Source organism: Chrysochloris asiatica, unplaced genomic scaffold (genome assembly GCF_000296735.1).
Source record: "Chrysochloris asiatica unplaced genomic scaffold, ChrAsi1.0 scaffold00003, whole genome shotgun sequence".
NCBI classification, from domain to species: Eukaryota; Metazoa; Chordata; class Mammalia; order Afrosoricida; family Chrysochloridae; genus Chrysochloris; species Chrysochloris asiatica.
The window spans coordinates 15767934-15790573 of NW_006408521.1; the positions used below are offsets into that span (position 1 = coordinate 15767934).

General features: G+C 43.7%; 2 protein-coding genes and 1 pseudogene across 2 annotated transcripts in view; 1 reads left to right on the forward strand and 2 right to left on the reverse strand.

Annotated features, from left to right (window-relative positions):
* HTR7 (5-hydroxytryptamine (serotonin) receptor 7, adenylate cyclase-coupled) overlaps positions 1-1318 on the reverse strand; it is a 92685-nt gene extending 91367 nt beyond the window's left edge. The window contains exon 1 of the mRNA XM_006831131.1: positions 771-1318. Within this exon, the coding sequence (XP_006831194.1) occupies positions 771-1318 (548 nt within the window). The remainder of the gene's footprint in view (positions 1-770) is intronic.
* Positions 1319-1328: 10 nt separating this feature from the next.
* On the reverse strand, positions 1329-21672 carry LOC102810769 (annotated as a pseudogene).
* RPP30 (ribonuclease P/MRP 30kDa subunit) overlaps positions 21671-22640 on the forward strand; it is a 44112-nt gene continuing 43142 nt past the window's right edge. The window contains exon 1 of the mRNA XM_006831445.1: positions 21671-21752. Coding sequence (XP_006831508.1) covers positions 21671-21752 — 82 coding nt within the window. The remainder of the gene's footprint in view (positions 21753-22640) is intronic.

Genomic DNA, 22640 nt, shown 5'->3' on the forward strand with positions numbered 1-22640 from the left:
GGGGGTGGGGGAGCTTCTATTCCATTCTAACCAAGGCAGGGATTTTTCCTCCAGCAGTCCTGGCAAATGGCCAGTCCGTTTCAGTTACTCCAGTGGGGGAATTTTCAAAAGAAGGTACCCCAAAAATATGAAAGGTTTGAATCAACCATTCAGACAGCGAGAAAGGTTCTATTCAGCTTAAAGGATACAGTCAGCATTGCCCAACACTAAAACCAAACTTTCAAAAGAACGTGATTAGGAATTAGCGAGGATAGGGGTTAAACATTTAAGAGATATAGGCCCCCCAATTCCCGCTGCATCCTTAGCTCCTTGCCATTGGCTTGAAGAGAGTAGCTCCTACAATTGGGAAAGCAAGGCGGCTTTCCCCGTCTCATTTCTTAAAGTAAAAAAAAAAAAAAAACGACTCTTTCAGGCTCGCAGCAAGGGTTTGTTAAACTAAGAAAGCATCAAATCCCTTCTTTGCGAAAACCAAGCCAAGGAACCCCCTGCTGGAACTGCTAATGCTAAAACATTCTAACTTTGGTCTTAACAATCCCCGCAACAATAAATCACAACATTTTGGGCTTTCCTTTGAAAGGCTTATATAGGTCCCCCTGTAACTGAAGTTGGTTGGGGCAGGGTTGGTGTGTAGGGGTTGATGTTTAAAGCGCAGCGCTTCAGCCCGCCGGTGAAGTCTGGCTTGAAACTACTCCCAAGCAAGGAGAGCGCGCCGGGCTGAGCAGCCCGCACGTCTCCAGCCCGACCCCGGGACGGGGCGGCCCGGCCCTTACCTGTCGATGCTGATCACGCACAGAGTCATGATCGAGGCAGTGCAGCACATGACGTCCATGGCGATGAAGACATTGCAGAAGAAGTGGCCGAAGATCCACTTTCCCCCTATGAGGTCGGTTACACTAACGAACGGCATGACGGCCACGGCCACCGAGAGGTCGGCCAGAGCCAGGGACACGATCAGGTAGTTGGAGGGTTGGCGGAGCTTCTTGACGAAGCATACCGAGATCACCACCAGGCAGTTGCCGGCGATGGTCAGCAGTGTGATCAGTGTCAGGATGGAACCGATCACAACTTTCTCGGCTCTGCCGTAGTTGATCTGCTCACCGCAGCCCGAGGCATTGTCCGCGAGAGCGTCCCAGGTGGACGTCGGGCTGGGTGTTACTTCTTCGGAGGTCCCGCGCATCAGGTGCGGTGACCAGGAGCTCGAGGACGGTTCGGTACCGCCGTCGGGGACTAGGTCGGGCATCCCTTGTCCCGACTCAGTCAGGAGTAAAGACTGAAAGTGCCCGAAGAGGTCCGGGGGACCGCTGCTGTTAACTTCCATTTTCGCACGGTTAAGAGCTGCTGCCCATGGAGCCAGCGCCCCTGCCTAGCGCGCTCTGACTGTCGTCCCGGGGGCTTCACCTCGCCTGTTTTGCTCCGCGCGGCCAAGCCAGGGGGCGCGCGCTCGTCGGTGGGGGGCGCCCCTGCTCGGCCTCGGGGCCCCGCACGTCCCGCGCCCCCAGCCCCTGCGGACACCACGGGAGCGCGGCCGCGCGGGAACTCCCAGTGAGAGGCGCTTCTAGAAGGAACCCGACGGGCGCTCGGGACGCGCGAGCTCGCGGGCTCGCGAGCGCGCTGGCCGGGCTCGACTAGCCGCACCGCAGCCCGCAGCCCGCAGCAACCGCCTGGCTCGGCCGGGAGCGCTCGGGAGGTGGCGGGAGAAGTTGTGGAGAGCGCCCCGCCCCTCGCGCCCGCCACCGCCGCTCCCCTGCGGCAACCGCGCCGCGTCCCCGCGGCCACTGCCTGCGCCCCTCGCGCTCCCGGGACGGACTTCTCGGGCAGGGCAGGGACAGCCACCCTCCCTCCTCTCCCAAGTCTCCCCACCGTGGGTGGGGTAGTTAGCTTTGCCTGAGCCCCTTCACTAGAGGACCTCTCCTTGCGGCAGCAGACTTAGACCCCTCCAACAGACTCGAACCTTGTCACAGTAGTACACGACAATTTGGTGGGGGCTGTTTCCTCTGGTTGGGAGGACTTGGGGAGTCAGCGGACGTTTGCACTCACTGCTAAATGAAGAACTGGGAGGGATGATTTTTTTTTCTCTTTTCTAATTAAAGAATCCTACTCGATTACTACACCAAGCAACAAATAGATACTTCCGTTTCCTACTTTGACCACTTAAGGGAGAAAGCGAGGAAGGAAAAGGAGACGCAGCGAGTGGGGTGGGGGTGGGAGCTCAGAAGAAGAAAAATGAAGGGAAAGCTAGGAAAAGTGCGGAATGTCCTAAATTCCTGGCAAAATGGAGGGTCTGCGGCACTGGGGAGGGGGCCTCCAAGAGGGTTAAACCAATCTGACTAGCCTTCCAGGCAGCTAGACCCTGGCTGCCTTTATAATCAGACTTCAAAGCTTAATATTGAAAAGAGGGTTAATTTTCCCATGCCATTCTAGAAATTTTACACATAAACGAAGAAATGGGCCCGTTGTAGCGTTCTGCAGAAGAATCCTGCAGGTGTCTGTTGACGTAATACCTACTGCATGAAATCCCCTTAGTATTCAAAACCTGTTAGTGGCTGGTTTTTGTTATTTTTGAGACTTCATTCCATTTTGTTTAAAGGTTTTATTGGAAGCCAGAATGATTTTTTTTTTTTTTTTTTTTAGTTTAAAGACTGAAAATTAATCAAATTTGTTTGCTTTTCTATTTAGGCCCCATTGGATTATAAAACAAGAAAAATACAGAAATCTCAAAATGTGTTGTTATGAGGGCTGAATAAATACCCTCATTTGTCAAGGGAGGGGTGCAACTAAGCCCTTGTTTTCCAGATACAGAAACCCAGTTATTACTGCAATCAGCTGGTTAAGTAATCGTTAAAATTCAAACCCAGGTTTCTCTGATTGCTAGGCCTGTATTCTTCTTTCTACAAACTCAAAAACATTTTTTGAGTGGGGAAAAAAAAATCTTCAATTATGAGCCATTGTTCACAGCTCTTTGGCAATTATCAACATTTCAGTCCCCACTCTGGGTGGGATAAGCAAATCAATCCATTGTGTCAGAAGAGTAGAAGATAGTATCTAGCCTACAAAGCAATGACAGTTGAAAGTGGAAATTTCCTCAACCTTACTCATCTTGTGGTTGTTAAATGCTGTGGAGTCAGTTCCAACTCATAAGGACTGGTGGTGCTGTGGGCTAATGCACTGGACTGCAAAGTAGCTGTGAACTGCAAGGCCGGTGGTTCAAGCTCACGAGCTGCTACTTGGAAACCCTATGCAGGGTTGCTATGGGTCAGAACTGACTCGATGGCACTTAACAATAACCTGTTTCTGAAGCTGGTGAACTTGAACCGCCGACCTTGCAGTTCAAAGCGACCTTGCAGTCTGGTGCAATAGCCCACAGTGCCACACCAGGACTCATCAAACACAAGAGTAGTAGTTTGTAGCAGGAAGGCATCTAAGAAATTATTTCACCCTTCAAGACAGAGGACTAAGAGCTGGGGAAGGTTTAACAAGTTGTTCAAGAGCATACATGACTATTATATTGAAAGTCTCATTTTCTGGTTTTGAACATTTGAATTGTCTTAAAGGCGTCTTTAAAAATTCTTTATGATAGTATGCTTCACAAGATTCATTTGATCTTTCCCTTTTTATTTATTTTTCTTTTAATACCCTAGTCAGTGCAACTTGCAATTCTATCTGGTCTCTTTTAAATAGTTGTTGTTGTTAAGTGCTGTCGAGTCGGTTCTGACCCATAGACCCTGTACAGGGTTCCCAAGGCTGTAAATCTTTACGAGAGCAGAAAGTCTCATCTTTCTTCCGGAGTGGCTGGTAATTTCGAACTGCTAATCGTGAGGTTTGCAGCCCAATTCGTAACCACTATGCTACCAGAGCTCCTTCTTTTAAATAGCATTCCACATAAATTAATTACACACGACTTTGAAAAGTAATAGTTACAGTTTTAGTTGAACTGACAGTCAATATAATTTACCACCTACACTCTTTACCAACCCATTTATATTTCATAACAGCTTCTGATTTTTTTTTCAGTTGTGCACGTATAAGTGTGCTGAATAATCATGAGGATATTATTTTCAAAATAAGTTCCTCTTCCGTTTTGAATATAGCATCAGGTCCAAACTCTTCTCTTTTACAGAGAGCAGCCATGTCTATTATATTACCCCTGGTGATGGTTCAGGGTATTTCCTAAGAAAGTGCTAGGTTTTTAATTTATAAACTGTCACAATATACAACAATGGTTATCGAAGTCTCGGCTTCTGCAGCATTAGCTTGCTTATGATGAGTTTAAATTTAATCTACGATTGTATGTTGCCAAAACAATCTGGAATTCTTTCCGTTTCCCTCTAATCTTGACTAACAAATAATTGTATCTTCATAAAACTGCTAAAATCTCATGTGTTCTTTTCCCTCATTTTCTCACAAAGAAAACCTGAAGATACAGCTTTAAAAATCATTCGTACACATAAATATTTATCTGCATTTATCATCTGTTTTGCTCTTGGTTCCGTAATGTTTTAAAACCCTTATCAAGGTGCCCTTTCCTCCCCTGCCTGCCCAATCTTGGGCAGTTATACTGGAGATAAAGGAAGTGTTGGCATCTAAAGCAAATCATGTTCTTTAGCTTTTATCCCTCTGATTTCTTGCATTAAAAAAAATAATATTGGTTTTAAAAAGACGAATTTTTATCTAGATTTTCATTACTTATAACAACATTCTGATTGAGGTCACCTGAGAATGTAGCTTTCTGATGTTCCAACTGGAAGTTTCCTGCTTTTAAAACTACTCTGGAGGAATTCACAAGAGCAGCCAAGTCCTACAACATGAATTGCATCTTTGTAAAAGTCCTTCTTCCCTCATCTACATTCATATATTTAATAATATCCGTGCAAACACATATATACCCATTGTCTTAATTATCCAGTGCTGTTATAAAAGAATATCACAAGTGTTTGGCTTTAACAAACAGAAATTCCTTTTCTCACAGATTAGGAGACTAGAAGTCCAAATGTAGGGTACTGGAGGTAGGGGAAGACCTTCTCTCTCTGTGTTGGGTCTGCAGGAAGATCCTTGTCTCTTTGAGCTTGTGTTCCTGAGTAGTCTTCGTGTAGCTTGGCATCGCTCTTCCCCCATTTCAAGGAGAGTCTCAGTGCCAGAAGCCAGAGACCAAAGAACACACTCTGTTCCTGGCCCTTTTTTTCTCAGCTCTCTTCTCTCTCGCTTTAGCTGTTACCGGATAAAAGTTGATCTAGCCACACCTCAAAGGAACGCCCCTTATATATCAATATCAGAATAGGACTTGGACCTGAGTAAAGATGATGATTTATGATGATTTGTGAAGCATCCCACCCTAAAATAAAACATATTACAGAACAGACGATAGTACCGCAATCATGGCCTAGCCATGCTGACACATATTATGGGAGGGCGGGGACGCAATTTGATCTATGACATTCCACCTGTGACCCAGCCAAATTATGTCCTTCCCACTTGTAAAACATTTTCACCCCATCATAGCATCACAAAAGTCTTTCATCAAGCCTAAATCCGAATTCCATTCTGAAGCAAAATCCCTTTTAATCTGCGGATGTCAAATTCAAATCGTTCCATGGTGGAACTCCTCTTACATCAGATTAGGTTGTGACTTGAGTAAGGGTGGTCACTTAAGCATCACTATTGCAAATGGGAGAAACTGCAAGGAAAGAAAGAAAAACAGGTCCTAAGCCAAAGCCTAGTACAACAATTTACGTTAGCTCTCAAATCTTGAAACGGACCCTCTGTATTCTGAGACCATCTGGTCACCGGCCCTGTCCTCCATAGTGTATGTGTTGGCCATGGTTTCTGGATTATGAGCGGAGACATCTCGGCCTTGGGCTTCAGTTCCGCCTTCCAGATCCAGTGAGATGGTAGCTCTGTCCCCTCAACTTTGAGCAGCCCGATTCTCCTAGTCCAATTGAGTGACGACCCTCTCCAATCTGTTTCCTGAAGGCCCTGTTCTTCTTCTTTTTGGAAGCAGCCCCACCCCTTTGGTTATGACAGCTGACCAAGTCTCTCAATCATCAACAGCAGCCCCACACTCTGGAACCAAGGTGGTGACGATCTGACTCTTCAAAACCTAGCCCCATTCATTGAGATCCAGCAGGCTGTGGTTCTACCCTTTCAGATACCAGAGGTCATGACTGGACTGTTTGAGACCAAAGCAGTTCTGCTTCCTGTATTCCTTGTTTCTTCACCTTCTGCTTCCTAGTTCCTTGGTTTTGTGGCCCCTTGGATAGGCTTGCTTTCTGCTCTGCTTGGGCAAGTGTTACAGAGCTCTTTAGTTGTGCTGATAAGTGCCCAAGTTACCTCACTGCACCAAAAAGCAAGTTACCTCACTTGGTCCAAAAGTGCTCAAATTACCTCACTTGGTCCAAAAGTGCTTAACTCTCCAGTTTTGTGGATCAGCAAATTTAGCTTCATCAACAAGTGCCCTGAGGTACCAGGAAGCCTCCTGCCAAAAGGCCCTGAGCCCTTGCTCTGTGACTTCCCGGTCATCTCTCACAGTTCTCCTAGTTCTGCGGCCACTCTTTCTGCTTCTTGTTGTCTCTACCATCTCCAGTGTTACAATCTCCTCACTTCCTTCTGAGCCCTCACCAGAATTGCCTTTGACATCCGTAATCCCAGCAACAGTCACCTTAAGGAAATGAAGGCTTTTACTAATAAAACCCCCTGCCATGGAGTCAATCCTGACTCATAGTGACACTGTGAGTTTCCGAGACTGGGGTTTCTGAGATTCTAATTCTTTACAGGAGCAGAAAGACTCATCTTTCTCCCAAAAAGTGGCCCGTGGGTTTGAACTGCCCACCAGTTAGCAATCCAGTGCTTAGTTTTTACTCTTAGGAACCTTAAAGTTCTTCTAGCCTGTATCCATTACCTAATTTCAAAACTGCTTCCACATTTTAAGGCATCTGTTAGAGTAGTATACCATTCCCAGTCCAAATTCTGTCTTAATTATCTAGTACTGCTATAATAGAAATGTCACAGTGGGCGGCTTTAACAAGTAGAAGCTTATTTTCCTATAGATTAGGAGGGTAGAAGTTGGAATTCTAGGGAAAGGCATTCTCTATTGGCTTTGGAGGAATATCCACAGCTCTCTATCCTGAACAACCTTCATGTGGCTTGGCATCTGTCTTCCCCCATTTCTAGAAGGGTCTCAGTGTAGGCTACCATTCATCTGTCAATTTGTTGTACTGTGGTGGCTTGCATGTTGCTGTGCTTCTGAAAGCTATGTCATGGGTATTTTGAATACCAGCAAAGTCACCCACAGTGGACAGGTTTCAGTTAAGCTTCCAGATGAAGACACAGTAGGAAGAGGAAGAGGCGAACTATTTCCAAATGTTTAGTCACTGAAAACCTTACGAATAGCAGTAGAATACTGTCAGCACCAGAATATTGGATATTGAAACATGATAAGGAACACCAGAACGCTATCAGATATAGTGCCAGAAGATGAGCCCTTCAGGTTGGAAGACAATCAAAATGCGACTGGGGAAGAGTTGCCTCCTTAAAGTAGAGTTGACTATGATCATGTTTGGTAAAGTCAAAGAAAGAGGATGACCCCCAACAAGATGGATTGGCACAGTGGCAGCAGCAATGGGCTCCAATGTAGCAATGATTGTGAAGTTGGCACAGGGCTAGGCAGTGTTTCATGTCACTGTGAGTCGATACTGAATCGATGGCACCTAACAACTCAATGTAGGACCCCTGAGTCACCAGAGACACACTGTGCCCCTGGTTCTTTTTTCTTGGTAGCACTGAGATCCCTACCTCTCTGCTCTCTCTTTTTATTTCTTGCAGGATAAGTGCAATTGAAACAGGCCACACCTCCGAGTAACTCCTCTTACATCAGATTAGGTTGTGACTTGAGTAAGGGTGGTCACTTAAGCAAGAGTGATGCATCCGACTCTGTTGCCATGTGTGGGAACAGGCTGGATGCTACCTAACAACAACAACAATGATGCATCCCACCCTAAACCCGCCTCACTACCCTAACTAGCATAAGCTAATCCTCTTTAACATCACCTAACCCTGTTTCGTTCTGCTGTGCATGGGGTCACTATGAGTCAGTTCCGACTTAATGGCACCTGACAACAACAACAACCCTGCCTCATTAACCACAGAAGAGGTTAGAATGTACTGTTGTTGTTGTTAAGTGCCGTCGAGTCGGTTCCGACCCATAGCGACCCTGTACAGGGTTTCCGAGGGTGTAAATCTTTACGGGAGTAGAAAGCCTCATCTTTCTCTTGCGGAGCAGGAGATGGAGGGTAATCACACAATACTGGGACGCATAGCCTAGCTACATTGGCACATATTTGGGGGAGCATAATTCAATCCATTATCCTCATCCATAAGACATAAGTTTATAACCCACTGCCCTCAAGTGGATTCCAACACAGAGTGACCCTATCAGATAGAGGAGAACATTGGGTTTCCAAAGCTGTCAGTCTTCTTGGAAGCAAATTGCTCCATCTTTCTTCCAAACAGGGACTAGTGAATTCAAATTTCTCATGCTGGCTGATAACTATCCTTGACTTACACTTAACATAGTTTATTTTCTCATAAACCATTGTATGCTGACAATCTAAAATACTTTAGGAAAGACAAGTAAAATAAAGCTTCCCATACCCTAGGATTTTTTGGCAACCCACTAATCAGTCAAGTGTGTTAATGTCATGGTAACTAGAGTTCCGGTAACTAACTCCCCATGACTAACACAACTGACTTCCTACAGCCTTTTTCACTTCTCCAAATGTTGTCGGTCTCCATTTTTACACCTCATTGCCTCCTCACTTAACTAAACTAATTATCCGAGTGTCCCTTAACCCCAGAATTAGATTAGAACAGGCTAGGAAGGCTAGAATTGTAGATCGGTGTGGTACTAAGAGTATTGCATATACATATCTGAATGTGGACTTCTGGTGTGGTGCTGTAGGATAAGCACTGGACTGATAACTGCAAAGTCAGTGGTTCAAATCCACCAGTCACTCCCAGGAAACCCTATGTAGAACCCTATGAATCAGAACCGACTCCAAGGCACTTAACAACAACAACAAACCACACATGGTTAATACAAGGGCTGTAGAGCTGTAACATGGAGACAGGGCACAAATCCTAGAGACAATGACTTAAATCCATCAGCACAGAAGTTTAGAGGACATAAGCATTAGAATCTAGGCCACAGGAATGTCACCTCCTCTGTGACAATCCTGATTGCCAAAGCTCTTCTTTCTTTGTAAGTTCTTTCAAAGGCTTTGTTCCTATCCTTGTTGTAGTGCTTAGCAGTGAACTATGTTTTATATTTCCTTGCTTCTTTTGCCCATTAGACTGTGAACTCCCGAAACATAGTAACACTTTCTTAGTCTTGTGTAACGTACTCAAAAACTTCATGTTTCTTGCAAGCACCTTCTTAAGAGAGCTAGAGCCAGATCAGGTTGAAACCTTTCCTCTCTGGCAGCCGAATTTTCTGCAACTAAAAAAGTCAGGTGGCAGAAGGAGCTGAATACTGACTCCTGCCACGTATTAGGTGTTCAGTAAACATGTGCTGAATGAGTTGGGTGTTGAATAATACACATAACCTAGAGTCATTCGTTGTTTAAAATATTTTGTTAGACTGAAAAGTGAATTGTTTTAATTTAGATGAATTATTGTTTAATTTTGCTACTTTCATTTACATTATCCTTTACAACTTACAACACAAATGTAGTGTTTGTATTGTTTCTTCATTTAGAAACTTTTCATCCTCTTTTAAGATAAATGTACCCTTTTAAAAAAATCAACCCCCAAAAGATGAATTAGAAAAAAATCAAGAGACTAGTTACACTCAAGATTATGTATTTATTCTATTAATTACTCAACTTTTTGAACATTTTATTGAGCTATATATGGTGCATGCACACCCCCTAGTGGGGAATCTATCAGCATTGCAAAATCCAGCAAGAGGACTTCCCATTTTTTGAACATTGTCCGGTTTCCCACAGTCTGAATTACAAGAACTTCTTCCAATGTGTGAAAAAATAGTTCTTCAATTTAAATAAAATCAGCCTAGATTGGCATTCACTCACTAATTGAGTCCACCAATGTTTATTGAGTGTCAAAGTCAGGTATTACTTTGGACATGTTGAATTTGAAACCCTATTAAATATCCTAACAGGAATGTTAACTGTTGTTGTCATTATGTGCTGTGGAATCGGTTCTGATTCATAGCGACCCTGTACAGGGTTTCTGAGGCTGTAAATCTTTACGGGAGCAGAAAGCCTTATCTTTCTCCCGCGGAACAGCTGGTAGTTTGGAAGTGCTGACCTTGCGATTCACAGCCTGATTCGTAACCACTATGCTACCAGAGCTCCTTAGGAATGTCAACTAGGCATCTACAGGTTCAAGGAAAGGTCCCCCAAGAGGAAGAATACACAGAGAAAGGACATGGGGACTTCAACCTGGCACATTCCAACATGTTGAGGTCAGGGAGAGGAAGAGAAACCACCAGAAAGTCTAAGGATAGATCAGTGAGTTAGGAGGAAAACTGAGAGAGATTGCATGCCTAAAGTCAAAGGAAGAAGATGTTTTAAGGAGGAAGAAGAGATCAATTGAGTCAAATTCCCAGAAATGTGTCAGTGGAGTAATAGGAATGAAAGTTAGATTGGAATGGGTTCCAGAGGTAACGGTAAGAGAGAAAATGGTGACTGGCAGTGTAGACAACTTCTGGAGTTTTACTCAAAAAAATAGAGAATTGGAGCAGAAGCTATAAGGGCAGGTGGGATTTAATGACTCAAAGGGGGAAAAAAGGTATGAAGAAAGGCTTTTGTTGAAAAATTAACAAGCTACCACTTATTCTGGGGAAGGACATCATGTTTGGTAAAGTGGAGACTCAGCGAAAAAGAACACAACGAGATGGATGGATGAGGTGGCAGCAGCAATGGACTCAAGTATAACAATTGTGACGATGGTGAGTAGTGTTTCATTTTGTTGTGCATAAGGTCGCTGTGATTTGGAACTGACTCAATGGTACAATGACAACATCTTATTTGCTTTTTAATGTTCTATTTCCAGGATTCCTGTATTTGTTGGAATCATATCTGAAAATTGTCTCATTTCCAGGCAAAGTTATACCCGATCCATTTTTCCTGTCATTCAGTAAACATGGATCAGCCACCTGTTACTAGGTGCTGTGCTAAGGATACATAAGGGCCTGTAGATTTCACTGCCTGGTGAAAGAGACAGACAAGTCTACAGGGCAATGTAGGAATGAGCCAAAGATCAGGAAACCCAGGGGAAAGAGGCATTAGTTCTGCCTGCGGAGGCCAAAAAAGTCACAGAGCTAACATTTCAGCTCAAATAGAAAGTTCATCAGAAGAGAAAAGGGAAAAGGGGAGCAAGGGTACCAAAACATGCGGACTTGCAACAGCTGTGTGGTGGAGCAGATGGTAAGAGTAGAATTGTTGGGGAGACATCATTAAAAAAACATGTAACATGCAAGATAGGTATGAATTTTGCTCTATACAAGTGCCACATTGTTTTTCAAAATTAAAACACCTCATTCTACTTATCTAATCTGGAGTCCTGTTGTGGCACTGAAAGATAAACACTGAACTGAACTGCTAGCCATAAGGTCAAAGGTTCAAATCCACCAGCTGCTCCCCAGAAACCCTATACAGTGCCGCTGTGAGTCGGAACCAAACTCCATGACACTTAACAACAACACTTGTCTAGTAGGAAATTCAACTCTTCTTGTGACTTCCTCTGGCCCAGCCCTCAACAGGCTGCATGATGGACCTAGGATCGCACACCCAACGCAGAACGTTCCAGAGACTGTGCTTAGTTGTTTTCCTCACTGTTGTGCAAGCCTCATGGTCCCATGCAACAGCACTGCAAATCCTCTGCTCATCTGAAACATGGCAACTTTGTCTGAGGCTGGACACCCAACATCTGAAGTGTAGGTAGCTGTCCAAAGTTTGATGTAAAGTTCGTACATCAAACATCCATTTCCCTAATGGACTTGCCTGAAGGCTCCTATTCTGAGGAAAGCCAAGTCACATATAGTTTATAATCTTAGGAAATTATTCCCTTCCCATTTCCTTTGAAAAGAAAGGAAGAAAGGAAAGAAGGAAAGAAAGGAAGAAAGGAAGAAAGACAGAAAGAAAGACAGAAAGACAGAAAGACAGACAGACAGACAGACAGAAAGAAAGAAAGAAAGAAAGAAAGAAAGAAAGAAAGAAAGAAAGAAAGAAAGAAAGGAAAGAAAGAAAGAAAGAGAAGGAAGGAAAGAAGGAAGAAAGGGGGGAGGGAGGGAAGGAAGGAAGGAAGGAAGAAAATCTACAATCCCCTTTCCACTTTTCTTTACAATTACTTAGCATGAACACTTAAATGTCACTAGCCTGGAATTTTCCCTCCACACCACACCTCAAGGAACATTTGACATTGTCAGAGGAGACAGGTTTTCATTGTTGCAAGTGAGGGACTGCTACTAGCATTTGGGGGGAAAGTCCAGGGAAGCCCCCTAAGAACAATGATCTGATCTAAAATGTCAATAGTACGAGGCTGAGAAATCATGCTATAGGCTGTGTTTTCAATTGAAACTATAGTTGTGGTGCTGTGGGATAATGCGCTGGACCACAAGGTCGGTTTGAACCGCAAGGTCAGTGGTTCAAATTCACCAGTCGCTCCTTGGAAACCCTACACAAGGTCACTATGCTATGGCACTTACAATTCAAGAAAAAAAAATATTTAGCTGATTTGTACAAAGTCAGTATTTCTTTGATTTAGAGTATGAACGAACAATATAATTTTTTGGAACCTAAATGGCAAATACAGAGTTATTTGTATTATTGTTATTATAATTTTGCATTGCTAAATGTAGTTTTTCAAACAAGAAGCAAAATTTGTTGTTAAGTGCAGTCGAGTCAGTTACGACTCACAGTGACCCTATATAGAGTTTCCAAGGAGCAATTGGTGAGCTTGAACTTCCGACTTTGTGGTTCAAACTGACTTTGCAGTCCAGCGCATTAATCCACAGTGCCACACCAATACTCCAGAGGCAAAATTTAGTTTTATTCCTTTTTATAACCAAAGAACATTTTGCAGAAATATAGATAGTCTGAATATTGATGTTATTATTCTTGGCAATGATTTTGTCAGCTTGGCTAGGCCATGATTCCCAGTACTATGTGATTATCCACCATTTTGTGAATTAGCTATTTTGTGGTGTGTTGTAAATACTAAGCTCTATGGGAGTCCAGGTGTAGCACTGTAGGATAAGCACTGGACTGCTAACCACAAAGTCAGCGGTTTAAACCTACCAGCCACTTCTTCTTGGAAACCCTGTATAGGGTAGCTATGAGTTGGAACAGACTTGAAATCACTGAACAACATCAACATTCACTTATAATTCTTATTTCTGTAGGATCATTAGCAATGTTTCTGCTTTTATTTCTTGGCTTTATATTTTATCAAGACCCTAAGATGTATCTAGGTTCTAATTAGATATATGGAGTCCCTAAAAGACACAAACAGTTAAGTTCTTGACTTAACTGGAAAGCTGGTGATTCAAACTCACTCTGAGGGGACTTGCAAGAAAGATATGGTGATTATCTCTGAAAAGTCAAAGCTTTGAAAATCCTACAGAGTGCTGGACTATTCTGTCCACATGAAGATGTCATGAGTTGGAATCAACTCCAAAAGGTTTGTGAATTTGTCCAAGCCTTTTTCTGGTGTGTGCTATAGGATAAACCCTGGAGTGCTAACCACAAGGTCGAAGAGTTCAAACCCACCAGTTGATCCCCCTATATGGGGTCTCGGTGAGTTAGAACAAACTCAACAGCACTTAACAACAACAATATATTTTTAACACTATCAGTTGTAACTTACCTTAACAAATTTCACTTCAGGTTATATTCATGGCGATTAATTTTTCAGGCACTTCAAATTCAGCATCTATTTGACAACAGTAACTAAGCAGTACTTGTAGCATCTCTCAGCTTACCAAGAGGGAGTGAAAACCACTCAAAATCATTCGCCTTTTAACTGACTGTTGAGATTGCATCCAGCATCCGCAAACCTCCCAGCCACCATTCTCACTGGAAGGCCAGTAGTCTGAAACATGTTTATTTTTCTAGATACATTCCTTCAGGCTGCTACAACCAAACATGATAGGACTAACTCACCATTGGTAAACCACTCTCCTTGTTTGTGTAACAAATGAGCTATTTAGAAACATCAGTTCCAACCTCATTTTCATTTTTTGCTTTTGTGAAGAAATTTTGCTGTGACAAGATATTGCATTTAAAATTTTCTTGTTTTCCTAAACATAAATTTAAAATATTGTGATGAGTTCCTAGTTTGGTAATGCCAATGGATTTTATATCTATTTTTTAGCACAGTTACAGTGTCATTGCATAATAAACTCAGTCCTTTGGCATTGAATTTTGATAACAAAGTAATCCACACACTGCTATGCCATAGTACCCAAAGTTCACTTTTAGTTTCTTATTTTGACATGATGTGTGTACACTCATAAGTAAATAAATGCTTCAGTGTAGTAACACATGTGGTGTGCGTAGAAAGCTGTCAAGTTTTACTTGTGCTTTACTGACTTGTCATGTGATGAGAAGCAGTATGAAGCCATCAGAACACTGCATAGGTTCTCCATCACAGCTACTCAATTCCACCTCTGAAGCATGAGCGAGCCCTACCTAGCACGAAAGCGGACAGTACATAATGAATGAGCATGGCTGTGTGGCTATCAGACTTCATTTGTGAACACTGAAATGTTCATTTCACAAAACTTTAATATACCATAAAATATGCTTTCCAATAAGTTCTTTCAAACATTCAAAAATATAAATAGCAATTCTCAGCTTGCAGGCCATACAAGCACAGGTGGCGGATTAGATTTAGCCCACGGGCTGTAATTTGCCAAGTCTGATGAGGTGAATTACATGCAAGATATTTGTGAAATTCTAGTATTCCAAATTATCGTATTTAGTTCTCAATATAATGGTGCTGTTGTTAGGTGTTGTCAAATCAGTTCCAACTTACAACGACCCTTTATAGGATTTCCAAGAAGCAGCTGATGGGTTTGAATCTCGGACCTTGTGCTTAACAGTTCAGTGCTTAGCCTACAGTGCTACACCAGGACTCCCAATACTGCAGTACAAAAACTTCTTTCGTAATAATTTTCACCCACTTTAGCAGTATTAATGGAGAAAGACAAGTTAACTGACTCAACAGGACTTAACAACAACATCACAACATTTAATTCAGAATATCTTTTGGGTCAAATCTTATATTGTATCACCAAAAATCACACTTTGGTGATGCAATATAAGATTTGGTCATAATTTTCGTACCTGGAATCCAGTGTTAGAGTGAAATTATTCTTCATCAGATGAGTTTCCCAAAGACACTTAATGCAAAGTATGAGAAAATCAGTTAATATATTTGTTTAAAAAAGGGTAAAGCATTTAGAGTATTTCTAGAGGTGATGTTGCTGTTGTTGAGTGCCGTCAAATCAGTTCCGACTCATAGCGACCCTGTATAAGGTTTCTGAGGAGTAACTGGTGGGATTGAACTGCTAAACTGCTAACCTTGTGGTTCACAGTTCAGTGCTGATCCTGGTTCTATTGTCAACCAAAAGAGTGAATATTTTTACCCAGTCTTCATTGGTGAGCTGAGGTGGAGATTTTTCCTTGCTAGATAAATACATTTCTCTTTAACAATTTGAAATTTCCTGCCTATCCATTACCGCTAAGACATATCTATTTGAAGCATGACCTGTGTGTGAACTATGGTTAATTATCATGGCTTTTGGTCTGATTTTAAGCTTAGAACCCAAAGCAATTTCTTTACAATGAATTTACTTGAATTCTGAGTTCTGACAAAGCGTTGTCACATTGTGATTATGTGTTTCATAAATTTAATATTATTACCAACCTCTGTAGGGGACCTATCTGTAGTCAAGGTTACCAATTCTGACCAGTCAACTTTAAATTGATCAAAACTCTTCCCTTACAAAAATAAACCACTTCCTAATGTTGTGCCTTTCTTGGATACCGTTTCCAAAAAAATTTGGGTCATTTAAAAATTCTCAACAGCACAAATACCTTTTATATATCTTTTCTCTTATCAACTGCTAAGGAAATTGCCAGAAATAGTTTGGGGTTTTTTTTTTTTTATATAACTTCTCCTTCAAGTTCTAAGCCATATTTTCAACACACAGAGTACTAGAACTTCTAGTGATTACATTTACAAATGCTGGTTTCTGTTTAGTACTTGCTCTATTTGTTGTCTTTGACAAACATTCTTTCTAAACTTGCTTTCTATGAAAATATGATGCCTGAAATTTTTTTTTTCCCCACTTAATACACAATAATTTCAGGACAGTGTCACTTATTTTACTTGTATTAGAAAGTAAAAGCGGTTGAAATTTCAGTTGTTTTCTTCCCATTCATTAAATTTAACATCACACGTTTTTCACAGCATTCTTGGTTCTTTCCTTGATTTCATTCAGAATGGCTTTTTCGATTGTATTTCTTTGTCACAGGCATACTTGGATATCAAGGAGGAAGGGATAGTCTTCCTTTTCACAGTAAAACATGTCCTCATGCTAATTTTGTAACGTTCAAGCCTTTGCCATCTTTTCTTATTTTCCCACTTGTGATAGACAATTCCGTGTGAGTTAGAATGCACTTGATGGCAACTGGTCTAGATATTCGGAACCAAAACCAAACCCACTATTGTCCAGTCAGTGGCCACACACGGTTGACCCTGTACCCAGGTGTATGGCTCTGTTACCCAGAGCTGCTCTAACAGAAAAGCCATAAGTGGGTGACTTAACGCATGAAAGTTTAGTTTCTTACAGTTTCAGAGGCTCGAGGTCCAAATTCAGGGTGCCAGTTTGAGAGGAAGTCTTTTTCTCTCTCTGGGTCCTTGAGAAATGTCTTTGTCTCTTCGCCTTTCACTTCCTGGCTCCTTGGAGATCTCCACTTGTCTTGGCATTTGTTTTACCCCAAATCCTCTCTGCTGGATTGCTTCATCTCTTTTTTTTTTCTTTAAAAGGGATTGGTGCAAAAAAATTCCCTACGCTAATCTGCATAACTAGCATCACAAAGACAACACATTCCCAAGTGGAATTAGAACCGCAGGCATAAATGAGTTAGGATTTACACCACATTAGCTGTGGGCTAATGCGTCAGACTGCAAAGTCATTTGAACTGCAAGGTTGGTGGTTCAAGCTACTCCTCAGAAACCCTATGTTGTTGTTGTTGTTAAGTGCCATCGAGTCGGGTCCGACCCATAGCGACCCTGTACAGGGTTTCCGAGGGTGTAAATCTTTACGGGAGTAGAAAGCCTCATCTTTCTCCCGCGGAGCGGCTGGTAGTTTCGAACCGCTGACCTTAAGGTTCGCAGCCCAATTCGTAACCACTACGCTACCAGAGCTCCTTCAGAAACCCTATACAGGGTCACTATGGGTAGTTTGTGGTTGTTGTTATTAAACACCACACCGTCTAGTTGATTACAACCCATAGTGACCCTGTACAGAAACCCTATACAGGGTCACTATGGGTTGTAATCAACTAGACGGTGTGGTGTTTAATAACAACAACCACAAACTACTCATTCAGGTTCACCAGCCACTTTTAGGAAACCCTGTACAGGGTCACTGGGAGTTGGAACTGATTCTATGGCACTTAACAACAATAACAACTACTCATTGGCATCAAATTGAACTCCACTCACAGTGACCCTATAGAGGACAAAGCAGAACTGCTCCATAGGGTTTCCAAAGCTGTAAATCTTTACAGAAGCAAATTGCCTCATCTTTCTCCTGCAGAGTGGTTGATAGGTTTGCACAGCCCACCTTTCCGGTTAGCAGCTCCAATGATTAGCCCATTGTACTACCAGAGGTTTTGTTATTTAGTCCAGGGATGGGGATTGTTTGGCCCTCAGGCTGTATAAGGCCCATGAGATCATTTGGTCTGTTCCTGCCAAGGCAATTGCAGTTCCAACCATCACATTTTATTGTTATTGTTAAAAACCATGAGTTGGTTCCAACTCATGGTAACCTTGTATAGGCATTCTGAGGAGCGGCTGGAGAGTTTGAACTGCTGACCTTGTGTTTCTAAGGATCTGTGGTCCAGCGTATTATCCCAAAGTGCCACACCAGGATTCCATCACATTAGGGGGGAACTAATAAATGTTTGACCAAATATAGCAGGCTAGTTTTTTGTTTTTTGTTTTTGATAAGTAAATGACATCACTTACTTTAATGCAATGATGCTGAACATGTAAAATAATGAAGAGATGTTTGTGTTCCCTGTGTAATACATCCATTCACAGAATTGGCCAGTACTGTGTATAACACATAAATGCATGATAAAACATTATTAGAGGCGCATATAACATATTTACAGAAGCCAAAACGTTCACTTTATATATCCAGTAATTGTTGTTGTTGTTAAGTGCCATAAAGTCAATTCCGACCCATAGTGACCCTATATAGGGTTTCCGAGGAGCAGCTGGTGACCTTGAACCGCCAACCTTGTAGTTCAAATGACTTTGCTGTCTGTCGCATTAACCCACACAGCACTACACCCCCATATCCAGTAGTTGTTGTTGTTGTTGTTGTTACGTGCTGTGGAGTCGGTTCCGACTCATAGCGACCCTATACAGGGTTCCCGAGGCTGTAACCTTTAAGGGAGCAGAACGCCTCATCTTTCTCCTGTGGAACAGCTGGTAATTTCGAACTCTGACCTTGCAGCTCGCAGCCCGGATTTGTAACCACTACGCTACCAGAGCTCCTTATATCCAGTAGTAGAGAGTTAAAAATATAAAAATAAGAAACACACACTAATTTGAAATGTAAAATGACTCTCATGTACACAGGTGTGTGGAGATGCCCATTTCCATAGAGTGCAGAGTGACAGGGAGCATATGGTGTCAAGTGGAGGAATCCACCTGCCCAACTTCGGAGCCTGGGACTTCAAGGTCTACACATGGCGTTGTCATAGGAAAGACACCACCATTACCTTGCCACTTTGTCCAGGTAAGTCTATTCAATGTTCCAAGAGATCCTGTGGGCCAGGAGCTAGTGCGGAGACTCCAAATTTGCTTTAGTGGTGGAGCTAAAACTCAAACCAAACCTAATAACTGGCAAATGGCTAAATTGTGACTTTGTAGTCAGCAGCTGCCCCAGGGTCCTGGTGGGCAATGATGGGACCCTGTGCTGGCCACTTTCCCAGCGAAGTAGCAGAAGAGAAGCGGGCCATCGAAGACTGACATTTCTATTCATTTCAGGTATGTTAATTCCCTTGGGCTAGGTTATAACCTTTTTGCTTCTGTTTCAAGTCCCTCTGGGTGTCATGCAGGCTCCCAACACCATACCAGGCTCAGATGTCTGAGTTAAGAACTTGGACTGGCTGGCCTTGGCAGCCCCATGGGTCACCCCAGAGGGTTGATCATTGATAGAGAGGCTTTAGCATTGTAAATTTAAGGGGGAGGCAAGTGTGCTCTTACCTAAAGAGACAGAGATCAATGATATTCTGTATACAAATTTAAGATAAATCATTATCAAAATATACACTTTCTCCCATGGCCATATTTATTCTCTCACCACAAGGCACAATACACAGAGCTTCGAGGGCCCGATACAGTCATCGTGATAGAACACACCACAGCCTTGGCACATGATCATGGCTTTCACACTGCTGCTGTCGGTGAACATTGGCAGGGAGACGATGCGCTGTGGCTCACACCAGAGTTTGTGGCTCAGCTGCAACCAGGCTTCCAGTAAGGCCTTTGGGAAAGGTGGGAGAGCTGGAGGAATAATTGAAGCTGGTGGAACGGAGTTGGAGTTTAGAAAGCTTCCCATAAAATGTCTGCTTGATGTTGACTTGGGAAGGAATGGAAGAAGGCTCCAGAGATTGACTGAGCCCTTTCCCAGGCTCTTGGGGTAACTTCAGAAGGACAGGTCCATGAGAAAGGGTATCCCTTACATCAGGTTCAGAGGACTATACCCAACTACCATTCTGTTCTCTGCAGTCATCTGGAGGGGGCCACTGTAAAAGTCTTCTCAGTCTTGATGCCACCAGTGGAGACAGGAGGTGGCTTAGGAGCCCCTTCTTTCCTTGCAATCTGCAGCCCACCAAACACAGAACTTTAGCTTTGCTCCAACTCCCCACTGGGAACCACTGAGAGAGCATGGGCAGTGAACAAAGTCAGGCCCAGGAGCCTGGGGCACTGAGGGGTTGCAGTCACATTCCTAGAGCCAAAGATCTTCCCTTAGCCTCTCACACTGTTCAGAACTCCTTGGGACTGACTTGCTTGATCTGAACCAAAGGAGATGGCGTCTGGAGGTAAGAAGCTGGGGGCTCTCCAGGTAGTGAGTGTCCCTGGGTTTCTGTCCAGAGCAGCACTGGATTTACAGACAGATCCAGGGTTTACTTCTGATCTTCAAAACTGTTTTTCCTTTTTCAAAACAGGAAGAGAATGATTTTTCCTTTTTCAAAACAGGAATCCATTTTTTTCCAGTTTCTCAGAAGCAGCCATTGGGTTTATCACTGCATGTAGGGAGTCGAAACTTGGGGCTTTCTTTTGGGGAACTTTTGGACCATGCCAGGAGCCTGGGTGGTCTCTAGCCCTGTGAGGCCAGTGCTTGTTTCATGGATCTTGGGCAGAAGAACCGTCTGCAAATCTCTCGAAGAACTGTGGTTGCTTTGGCCAACTGTGCAACTGTCTTCCGGTCTTCCCCATGGCCAGGCACAGATCCTATCCCCAAGGGGCCACCATGGCTCGGCTCTTTTTTAAGTGGTAGTTGAAGGGAGGGGCTCACTTAGGACAAAAATCCAAAAAATGGACACATGAGATAATTCACATTTTAAACATCAAACATGATACATTTCTCACATAGGAACTAGTGGTTTTTGTTAAATGCTGTCAAGTCGTTCCGACTCATAGCGACGCTGTATAGGGTTTCTGAGGACCAGCTGGTGGGTTTGAACCGCTGACCTTGAGGTCCAGGGCTTATTCTTCAGCGCTTCCAGGGCTCCAGGAAATGGTTGGTGGTTGTTTTTTATTAATAATTTGTTGTTGTTGTTAAGTGCCGTGGAGTCAGTTCCGACTCACAGCGACCCTGTACAGGGTTTCCGAGGCTGTAAATCTTTATAAGAGCAGAAAGCCTCATCTTTCTCCTGCGGAACAGCTGGTAGTTTCGAACTTTTGACCTTGAGGATCGCAGCCCGATTCGATTCGATTCGATTCATAACCACTATGAAACTTTGCATCTCTTTGCGTAGTCCGGCTCATCCTAGAGAGAGCACTGCCATCCTGTGGTTGAAAATGATGACTGCAAGACTCGGCTCCGGGTGTCTTCTTTTAAGGACTCAGGAATCAGGTTTCCTGTTGCTGTTGTTAAGTGTCATGAGTTGGTTCCGATTCATAGGCCCCTGAATAGGGGTTCCAAAGGATTGGAGTGAGATTATTAATTTCCACACACTAATTTTGCTAGTACTTGAAGGCGGAGCAAGTCCCCGGGAAATCCCAAAATAAGTATTTAACAGGAGGGTGGGACTGAGGTGCGGGTAAACTACAATTCCCAGCATGCCCGAGAAGGCGGGCCCTGTTGCTGCGCAGACCCATGCGCGCGGTGATCAAGCGCCTCAGCATGGCGGTGTTTGCTGATTTGGACCTGCGAGTGGGTTCCGATCTGAAGCTTCTGCGCCGGCTGGTGGAGAACGCCGCTCACCGTGAGTCGGCCGGGTTTCACGGGTTGCGGGGTCTGCCCAGTTTCGCTTCCCCCAAGACTGTCGGGCTTTGCTCGGGAGGGATCCGGCAAGACCATGCCTCGTTCCGGCTTCCTGAGATCTCTGGGATGTCTGTCCCTGAGACTGATACCTGTAGTCGTGGTCTCCGATCCCGTACCTTCCTCATTGGAAGGGACCGGGCTTGGGCGGAGCGGGGAGGGATTTCCTCTGCAAATTGGGGATTCTGAGGTTCATAAAGGGCAAGGATTTGCATAGGGCCACACCGCTGCTAAGTGGCAGAAACCGGGGTTGGACTCCCAATTATTGTTGTTGTTAAATGCTGTCGAGTCAGTTTCCGAGGAGCGGCTGGTGGGTTTGAACTGCCAACCGTGCAGTTAGCAGCAGCGCAGTGCTTATCCTAGTGTGACTTCAGGACAGTTTCTTAGCCACCCTGTCTCAGCGAATTGGGGAACTTGGGACAGATAGGGAATGCTGTAAGGACTGAGAAAAGGGGGAGAACCTAAATTGTGAGGGATGAAACAACGGAGTTTAGTGAGAGGGGGGAGGGCAGAAGACATACTTACTAGGCAGGGGGTGGGGGACATAGCCAAAATGTGAGAATGTTTCCTCATGGTCCAAAGGAAGCGAAGACCCTAAGAGATGAGACCGCCGTTTTAATCATTGCGTTTACAGATGGCTTGTCTTACTTTAGCTGTAAAGTGGTGGAAGAGATAGTTGTTGTTTTGTTAAGTGCCATCAAGTCGGTTCCGACCCATAGCGACCCTGCGTGGGGTTTCCAAGGAGCTTGAAGTTCAAACGGCTTTGCAATCTGGCGCATTAACTCACAGCGCCACACCAGGACTCCTGGAAGAGCCAGGAAGAGACAGTGGT